A 9,708-nucleotide genomic window follows, 5' to 3' on the forward strand; every position below is an offset into this window, starting at 1 on the left:
TGTTTGGACAGAAGCATGATAGATTCGCTTAAAGGGACCTGAGATAATGTGTTGATTCAAAGCCCGATATGTGAATTAGTTTCTGTTCAAGCCTCATTTAAGCTGTGGCTAACAAGATGAGGGCTTAAGAAGCACGGTCATTCAGAACAGCAGCCCACACGTACACACACACACACACACACACACACACACACACACACACACACACACACACACATCCCATTCACCCTAATTCCAGCACAGCATTCTTTCTTAGCACAATGTAAAAATACAGGAAGGGGAGGAGAAAAGTGTTTCTGGGAATGAATTCCCCTCACTCCACCTTCTGCTTTCAATTAAATTCCCCCCAGAATTTCTGAAGTTATCTGGCTGGTATTCGTAGGAACTTTGGTAATAATTTCTGCTAATACAGTAAGTACCTCATGCTTTTCATTGTAAAGCATGAGCACATCTATTAGTCATTTACTTCCTGTTAAATTAAACCAAACAATTTTAAACAAAATACCAAGAACAACCAAAGAAAGGAAGCATGTTTTTTTAAGAAAATGATACTTTATTTACAGTTTCAAAAGTCAAAGAAAAGCTTACATTTCCTGCACAAAATGTTTTTCAGTCATTTGCATGACCTATGTATTATTTTCACAAACAGTTATAAATACAGGCAGTCAGTGATTTCACAAGTGGTACTGACGTTCAGAGAACACTTTGACTACACACATCTAAATAAAGCTATAAAGATTCGTGCACAGACACATACACCATGAAAAAGTGTAAAGCTGTTAAAAGCTCTGGAAGTAAGTTTCTCTTCACTTTAACTTAAAACCCTGCGTTACCATAACCGCTCAATACAACACTATTTTGTCATTCATTATTCTCACATGAAAAGCAAAAGAAAATCCATATAAACGTTTCAATTGACAGCAACCTCTGAAAGATTCAGAAAATCGCTTAAGTGAATAGAGGGTTAAAGGTCACCATCAGGATTTACACACAGAAGTTGGTCTTCATCAAATGAGCCCTCTCCTTTTCACACTCCCTCTCAAATTACTTGCAAGTCAAATAACAATAATTCAGATATAAATACACTTTTTTTAACAGAACAGTAATCAGAATGGTCACAAAAGCATCAGCATCATAAACTGTTTCAAATACACAGCAGGAGGCAAAATTTTCACTATTCAGAGATAAAACAGTTTATGAACTGTTTATGGACTCTGAATTTGATTATTTTTGTATCACATGACAAAAACTGAGCTGAGACTCATATCCTAACCATCTGAACTAAACATAGACTACATTTACACGAGGCCGCTGCCTGGATTCTTCCGTTATGTTTGGACATTGATTGGGAAAAAGTTCCACACCGCCGAGATACCTAGTCAGCTGTAGTTGTCACACCACGCCACTATATGGCGCTGTGAGTTTAGCATGTTATCATTACCATTTTTATTGCAACATTTTTATTGAAACATCGTCATATCTGGAACAGATATGAGGACCTCTGAATGAGAAGCAGACAAGAAGTGAGAATGTGTAAATTCAGCAGAGACGGGGAGATAAATTCCCAGCGGATGTATTTAGTCACTTCCAGCGTTGCTCTTGCACCATCATAGAGTTAAATATGGCCATAAATAAATGCACAAAGTTGATCTGTGGCATTTTGTCAGCTGATTTAATCAAAGCATAACAACAGTCCTGTAGTGCATTATAGTGGTCACAGCAAAGAAAAAACAACAACAAAAAAAAGTATTCTTGATGAGAAAAGTTCCTTTCTGACGACTAACTCATTAAAGTATGTAAATGAGAACAACTTTTTAAGAGTTCAATCAAATTTAAGTACATTTTAGCATAGCATAAAGGAACAGATGTAGTAGGACAGCTCGCAAATGGTAGGCAATGAAACACTAAATAAATAAGCGAAGTGGTGAATAACATCATAAGCTATGTATTTGTAAAAAAAAAAATAATAATGATTAGAACAAGTTCACATCAGGCATGAGAGCTTAGTTCAAAGTATAAACCATTTCCTATGAGCTTTCACATTGGATTGACAGTTTTGGCAATCACTGTGTCCCTTTACCTTCATCATGAAGAATCCATCAAACTACAAATAGTCAAGAGGAAATAACTGTAATCCATGGCAGCCTGAGAGTAAAACATGTAACCCTCAGATTACATGTTTCAGAAAGTTACAGAAAGTAACTTTCTGTAACTTTTGTCAGAAAGTTACAAAGAGTTCCTGTAACTTTCTGACAACACTGAAACCACCTAGGAGGAAGCAAATACTCAAATACTTCCATTCAAAAAGTGAAACGTATTTCATGTCCGTGATGGGAAAAGGGAGAATCTGCAGCAACACCAACCTGACTCAGATCGGAGGACTGCAGCAAATCTTCAACCTGCCATTGTCCTTCCAGGGATTTGATTTTACTAACAAAGAGGAACTGTGGTGGGATGCATTGCACCCAAACGGAAAACGTCCTTTAGTTGGTACTTTCCCATCTTGTTCTGTTTGTAATAAAAACTGTAGATGACTCCTGCTCCGATCAATATCACAACCGCAGCAATTACTACACCAACTATTATGTACGGAATGAAGTTTTCTGCAGAAAAGTAGAGAAAAGGGGAACAGAAATTATTCAATATACCCAAACAGTTGAACTTCCTTCTTGGGGTGATGTGAGTTAAAGCTAAATAATATTACTGGAAGAAGTACTGTGGCTCATTTCTCTGAAATGTTAAAAACTTTAGAAACTAATCCTGAGGAAACTCACCTTGGACTGTTACGTTAAATGTAACAATGACAGAGTTCACGTTGTTGCTGACGGTGCAGACATATTGCCCTCCATCCTGAACATCATCTGAGTCGATTTTCAGATCGGTCCCACTGCGGTGGCCTTTGTTGGACGGCAGCGTCCAGCTGTACTGAGGTTTGGGGTTTCCTTCAGCCAAGCAGGTCAAATGGAGAGGTTCTCCTCTGGTGATGCTGATTGGAGCTGGATCAGCTGGAACCTTCAGCTGAGGTCCATCTGTGTTTTTACAGCAAAGAGGGAAACAAAATGGAATAATTCAAACACAACAGAACACATGAGAAAAAATACCAATGCACAGAAAAACACCTAGATTTACTGCTGGACAAATGCTTCCACTCAATGTTACACATTTCAAGGGACATCTTTAAATAAATCTTACTTATAAGCGTATGGAATGTTCGCTCCATATGCACTGAAGCTGTAATGTATTTTTTGAACACAATGTAAGCTTAGTTTCCCATTACAAATGTGCACAAAACGACGATATCTTACTAATGTTGGGGGGAAAAGCCACAATTTTGCAATTGTGGTGTTTTAATTAAATAAGAAACCCAATTAAAACCCTTGTGAATGTTAGTTTACACAACAAGCCATTAAGAGACACAATCCTCCTTTTACTTTCTGTCGTCTTCTTTGCCTGTTTCACCAGTAGCAACGTCTGATTTTTGATCAGTTACCATTAAAAATACTAAGTACATATTTATGAGGCTAATTTTTACAATTAATTTTTATTTGCTCTGTTGTTGATTAAGAGCAGACAGAGACCAGAACAGTAGGAATTTTCTCAAAAAGGTCTACCTGCATGGGAACAACAACAACAAATCTCTTGCCCTCTAAGACAAATGAAATGTCATAAAAGGTTAACCTTTTTGTCATTAACATACAAAAGTTACATTCTGTGTAGGAATAACCAAGAAGAGAAGTTATTTGGTATTAAATGTCCATTTCCAAAAACAACTGTATTCTAAACTCAACCATCATAGAGCATCAGAGCAGCTGACACTGATCTCATTTATAGCCTGTAAAGTTGATAGTATCAACAAGGAGCTTATCTATATTCTATTTTTATGCAAATAACTCACATGATTTTTTTAAATTAAATGACACCCAAATAACAATAATTCACTATTATTGGTTTAACTGTGAAAATGAGTTTGAAAAGATTTTAAAGTTTCTGTAGTGTAACATTATTAGTGAATTTCTGCATTTAAAAAATAGTTAAGTATTGAAAAACAGTTATTTATGGTCGTTTCTCTGAAATGAGAGGGAAGACAAAGGAGAATGTGCAGTCATATTTAACTAACACAGGTTTTAACTAGGCTTGTTTTCAGATTAAAACTACCTTTTCAAAATAACAAAAGGAAGTATTAAAATTAGTTTTTAAGCTGACATCTATTAAAAATTACTCTCCGATGGACTGATGCAGTATTCTAATCTTAAATGTTGTGTTTTCATTAGATGCAAGTGAAGAATAATCATAATTAACAATAATAAAGGTTTGAAAACATCAGTCTGTCTGTAATCAATCTAAATAATGTTTCATTAACTTTAAATGAACTTTTCAGTCATCTAATTTATACAGTATGTGTGTGTCTCTGAACTTACAATAAACTGTAGCATTGACCTCCTCTGACTTCACCACTAGAGGGGGCTGTGGTCCTTCAGCTCCCAGTTCCAGCTTCGCTTCACACCAGAACTGAACTCCATCATCTTCTTTTCTGGTGTTGTAGCTCAAAGAAAATGTCTCACTAACTGGTTTCTCTGTAATATCGTTGCTTTTCACTTGATCCAGAGGCGTCTGACCTCTGTAAAAGGTCACAGTGAGGTTTGCAACAGGAGCGACATTCAGTACATCACACTGTAGGGTGACCTTTGAACCCTCAGTCAGAGGTTCAGAGGGGTTTAAGCTGAAGGACACAGTTTCTGGAGGTTCTGGAGAGGAGAAGAGAATAAAAATAGAAATAATAGTAACGATTAATAACATCAAGCAACAACATTCATGTTGAAAATGCAAGACATAAAAAACTTCAATGGTAACAACAATGGATAAAGATAACTCTCTAAAATGTTTGGCAACATTAATTAACTTACTGTAGACAGTAACAGACAGGCTAGTGCAACACTGATGATTTGTCGAGTCAGTATAGTAGCACTTTGGAGTTAATTCCCACTCAGTCATTCGGTCCACTGTCCAGGTCACTTTGGTTCCATTTATGTCAGGAGTTCCAAGAGAAGCTTCCATACTAATAACACTGTCATCCAGGGGAAGACAGGCCTGCTGACAGGCTACACATGTAGCAGAGGCTGGATCACCGAACTTCACCACCAGTCTGGATGGAGTTATCACAGGTTTATCTGAACAGCTGTAATCTGTAAGAAACATGGATAATAATATCATTACATTTGAGTCTTCTCAGAAGTCAAAACGCAATACCATTAGCCTTTGTAAATATACAAATTACATAGGATAAGGTTCTTAGGAACTTAGAGATTTTTTAATCACCATTTTAGTGTTTAGATAGTGCTACTAACTGGTGTATTATTTTTATGTTTAACTTTATTCAACCCAGACACAATCAGTCCTGTTGATCTGGTCTTGGAAATGCTGGATGAAACGTCTCACCTGAATTTTTTTTCTATGAAAAATATTGTCTAGAAGCTCCTTCCTTCTGCCTAACAGCATTTAGATTTTATCTAATCTACCTCACTGACACAAGGTAATATGAAATATGCTCTCGTTCACCACTTATTTTGTCATAATCTCTAAGCAGATTAAAAGGAAGTCTACGCTTCGCTTCCAGGTTATTAATGTTTTCAGGTTGTCTGATGTTGGTGTCGCTCATGGCAGCAAATTACCTTTTCATCAGTTGTTACTCTTTTATTTGGTACCTGTGACCTGAATCAGTTTATTACTCTAGCACAAGATCATTTTTGCACTTCAGAAAATAAAAAGATTGAATCTTATTTATCAATGACATGAAGATAGCATCTCGCTGCAGCAGATGATCATATCAGACAAAGACAGTAGTCTTCAAGTTACTAAAGGCTCCTCATGAGTGTTGGAAGCAATAATATCACAATCCTGACATCATGCAGCCCAATTATGTAGTATCTAAAGACCAAAATCAAAAATAAAGTGGCTCTGTTTGTGGAAAAAGGACTACTGTTCTTGAACATTATAGCTCAAATTCACGCTATATATATCTAAATATATTGTAAAAAGTAAGGACAAGCAATATTTTTTGAAAAAAACATAATTACGTAAAGTAAGATGATAAAGATTCAGTTGTAGGTCATTTCACCCCTTCCTCATTTCAAAAATTCTGTAAATTGGCAGTTTTGCACCTTGAAACGTCAAGTCACATGTTGGATGCTACGGCTTCTTACCACAGTACAAAACACGACTGTTAGATCAAATAAAATCCTTAGTTCTGCCTCTAATCTGACGCATGAAAAGTTAAACACATTTCAATATTTCAGTTTTTTTCTAAGGATGTCTGGTTATGCAACTCCAGTACATACTCTGTTAATCATAGGAAGTTAATCAGAGTTCATGTTTCACAAGTATCAGCTGATCATGACAAACATGTTAGTTTGAGAGTCATCAGATCATTGGCAAGCATTAAACAGAGAGAACATCTAAAGGAGACACAGAACTACTAGTACAATCCAACACCTCACTAAAAACTAGAAGGAAAGTGAAGAACCATCACCTCTGAAAAAAAAACAACTTAACAATAATGATCAACAAACTCTTTAAACATTTGGTGAAATCAAATCTAAGGAAAACAACAGAAGTCAGGGTTGTGTTTCAAAGCAAAAGTATTTCCACAGGCACAATGTGAAGGGAACTCAAAAGGTTTCCACAGAACTGCTTCGTAAGAAAGCCACTAATCAGGGAGGCTAACTGGAGAAAACAAGATTGCATTTTCAAGTGAGCACAAAGATTGGACTCTTGTGCTGGTGTGGCCCAGAGGTTAAGCACAACCCACATAAGGAGGCCTTAGTCCTCAACACGGCTGTCGCAGGTTCGGATGCTGGTCTGATGACCTTTGCCGCTTATCTTCCTCTTCTCTGATTACCTACTTTCCTGACTGACCGGCCACTAGAGCCAACAAAGCCTTTAAAAAGTAAAAAGATTGGACTCTTGTGCTGGTGTGGCCCAGAGGTTAAGCACAATCCACATAAGGAGGCCTTAGTCCTCAACATGGCTGTCGCAGGTTCGGATGCTGGTCTGATGACCTTTGCCGCTTATCTTCCTCTTCTCTGATTACCTACTTTCCTGACTGACCGGCCACTAGAGCCAACAAAGCCTTTAAAAAGTAAAAAGATTGGACTGATGCAATCTTTGAGCTGAGATAAGCAAAGAAATACTAAATACTCTCCAGCATTATGGCACATCAGGGTAAGAAGAGAGCCAAATAAAGTGTAGTAGTCAGACTTTTTCTATCGTCTGCACAAGATCTTTGTGAAAACTTAATGTAAAACTGAATGCAAATCTTGAGACATTACAGAAGCTTATCATGGTGAATGTGTGCCTTAATGCTAACTAAATATTAGTGTATCCACACTTTACTAAAAAATTACTTTTGGAAAGGTATTTTTTGCCAAAAGTGATTTTTTTTTTTCTGCCTTCATCATCTTTAGATGACAGGAGTGATTTTTATTTAGAGTTTTGTTCCAAAATCACTCTTGGCAAAAAAAAAAAAAAAAGAAAAAGAAAAAAAAGACTTAGACTATTATTTTAGTTAGGTGACATTATGTGACATATATACACATACACACTCAAACATGCATACATACATTTATAAATGTATCCATTAGTCTACCATTTAGGCTTAATATCTAATTACATGTCTGTAAGCATGTGACCAAAGTCAAATTCCTTATTTAGGCCCACAAACATGGCCAGAGAAGCTGACTCTGATTCTAACTGTAATCTAAAACTTGAATAATATAAATTGTACTCCGAGGTTAAGGTTGTATTAAAGCTGTCAATAATCATTTTCTCAGTAGTTTGACTTTTCTGTTGTTATTTTACACAAAGCGAAATTCAGTTATATTATCTTAGGTGATCGATGCAATTTTAGAAATAGCTCTTTAAATTCAAACATACATAAAAGTTATTCAGCAAACACATCCGAAACACACTAACAATAATAATGCGACAAACACGCAAGACATTACAATCTAACAGCAGGAATAACGGGATCCTGACCCAGTTAGATAAATGATCGCATCTACGGACTCTGTTTACGGACTGGTATTAACTAAATGTGAAGTTTAAAACGATCCTTCCCACAGGAGAAAACACCGTGTCAGTTGACTGGCCTGCCTGAAGAAATGGCTATCTTGAACCTTTCCACTCTGTACCGATCCCGGAGCGGAGGACCCGAAACTCACCGCAGGCGGACACATGGAAGCACCGCAGAATATTCAGGAAAGAAATCAGCAGAAAGAGGCAGGAAAACATTTTGTCTCTTGCGTTTCAAAAGAAGTCGAGCTCTGGTCGCAGAAAAACGTCCCGAGGTGGAAAAATGCCCGACTGCGGCGTTGAAGTGAAATTAAAAAGCTTCGGACTCACAAGATACAGGGGGAGGCGCAAAGACAGAAACTTCTGTAATTTCCCACCGTGGCGTTTCGCATTAAGAAGCTGAAATTGAAAGTGGAATTGGAGGTTGTGTTTGACCGGCTGGATTACGCATTTTGGGAAATCCCGGTACTGTCAGCAGAGGGGGAATATGCATAACTATATTTATCTCGGTCTGACTGGTCTACTAATGCAATCAAAACAAGTTGTCCGTCATCCTGAATGGAAAAGAAAGTAGATTAAATCACGTTAGTCCTTTTATTTTCTGTCTTTCCAGATTGTGGAAAACGTTTTTGTCATGTGAAAGAAATATTTGAATAGTGTCCTGACACTGATGAATGCTGACTCATACTAATACAATGAAAGTAAACCATTGATGAACTTTTTAAATAGTGCAATCAGTGGTGGCTTGAAATGGATGATATGGTTACAGACTAGGTCAGCATTGCCTGGTGGGTCCAAAAAGAAACTCCATTAGTCGCGCCCCAACAAGTTTACTTTTGCTTCTTTGCAGAATACTCATCTCCACTCTGTTAGCATTGTAAGAAGATATGGCTGTGTATTAAAACAGCTGGGTGACTCTGAAGTTGAGGAGCTTCTAAGATAAGCCATTTCACTGTTTCTAAAGAACTGGGGGCTCATTTCATCAGCAGTGGGTTCAAATTCAAACCATAAACTACATAATTTGTTGATGTAATAGTGGTGGCAATCGAATAAAAACAAAATCAGAGTAATCACACTCTACTGCTGTGGTTAATCACAATTAATTAACATGCCTAAATTCATAAGTTTTAAAAATAAATCTGCACACATTTTCTTGCAGGATTGGTGACCTGGGCAAGCCCCTCCTACTCCTGCTGTCCAACCAATTAAAATGCAAGCAATTATTTGTTTGTATTTTGAAGCAGAAATAAAGTAATGTAGACACCCAGTACTCTACAGCAACTAGAGGAAACTTACTTCACTACACAAGTAGTAGAAAACTTGTTCAGGGGATAAGTGACATATAAGATTTTTTTTTTCTAGTTCTTGAGTTCCCCACTCCTATCTGCTGCTGCTCCCATGTAGCACATATCAAAAACCACCACTGTATTCACGTTTTCAAAAGATGGGCAGGATTATATAAAATCAACATAATGTTATAATGTGATTTCCTCATCAACAACATAATTAGAGTGTTACTTTGATTCTTTCATGCATGTTTGAAAAATCCTTTAATCTCCCATGGCAACCATTCAGCTGCGCAAAATGCCTAGGTGGACCTAGCTCCGCCTTTGAGGCACAGCTCCTCCTCTGAGCTGTTGT

At 37.1% G+C, this 9,708-nt stretch overlaps 1 protein-coding gene across 1 annotated transcript; it reads right to left on the reverse strand.

Annotated features, from left to right (window-relative positions):
* Positions 1 to 898: 898 nt before the first annotated feature.
* Positions 899 to 8,510, reverse strand: LOC106942686 (vascular cell adhesion protein 1-like). The gene is made up of 5 exons (XM_015026012.1): positions 8,217 to 8,510; positions 4,905 to 5,183; positions 4,419 to 4,745; positions 2,775 to 3,029; positions 899 to 2,603 (listed from the first exon to the last, which is right to left on the reverse strand). Exons 1-5 carry the CDS (start codon positions 8,284 to 8,286, stop codon positions 2,431 to 2,433), a joined length of 1,104 nt encoding a protein of 367 aa, XP_014881498.1. The 5' UTR covers positions 8,287 to 8,510; the 3' UTR covers positions 899 to 2,430.
* Positions 8,511 to 9,708: the final 1,198 nt, after the last annotated feature.

Source organism: Poecilia latipinna, unplaced genomic scaffold (genome assembly GCF_001443285.1).
Source record: "Poecilia latipinna isolate Pla-1442-1.1 unplaced genomic scaffold, P_latipinna-1.0 Scaffold4476, whole genome shotgun sequence".
In the NCBI taxonomy this organism is placed as follows: domain Eukaryota; kingdom Metazoa; phylum Chordata; class Actinopteri; order Cyprinodontiformes; family Poeciliidae; genus Poecilia; species Poecilia latipinna.

Excerpts from the sequence above, each read along its gene's own strand:
- LOC106942686 (XM_015026012.1), bottom strand. The coding sequence starts at position 8,286 with ATGTTTTCCTGCCTCTTTCTGCTGATTTCTTTCCTGAATATTCTGCGG. Across the intron at positions 5,184-8,216 it reads CTTCCATGTGTCCGCCTGCG|ATTACAGCTGTTCAGATAAA; the intron begins GTGAGTTTCGGG and ends TGTTTCTTACAG. Across the intron at positions 2,604-2,774 it reads ATTTAACGTAACAGTCCAAG|AAAACTTCATTCCGTACATA; the intron begins GTGAGTTTCCTC and ends ACTTTTCTGCAG.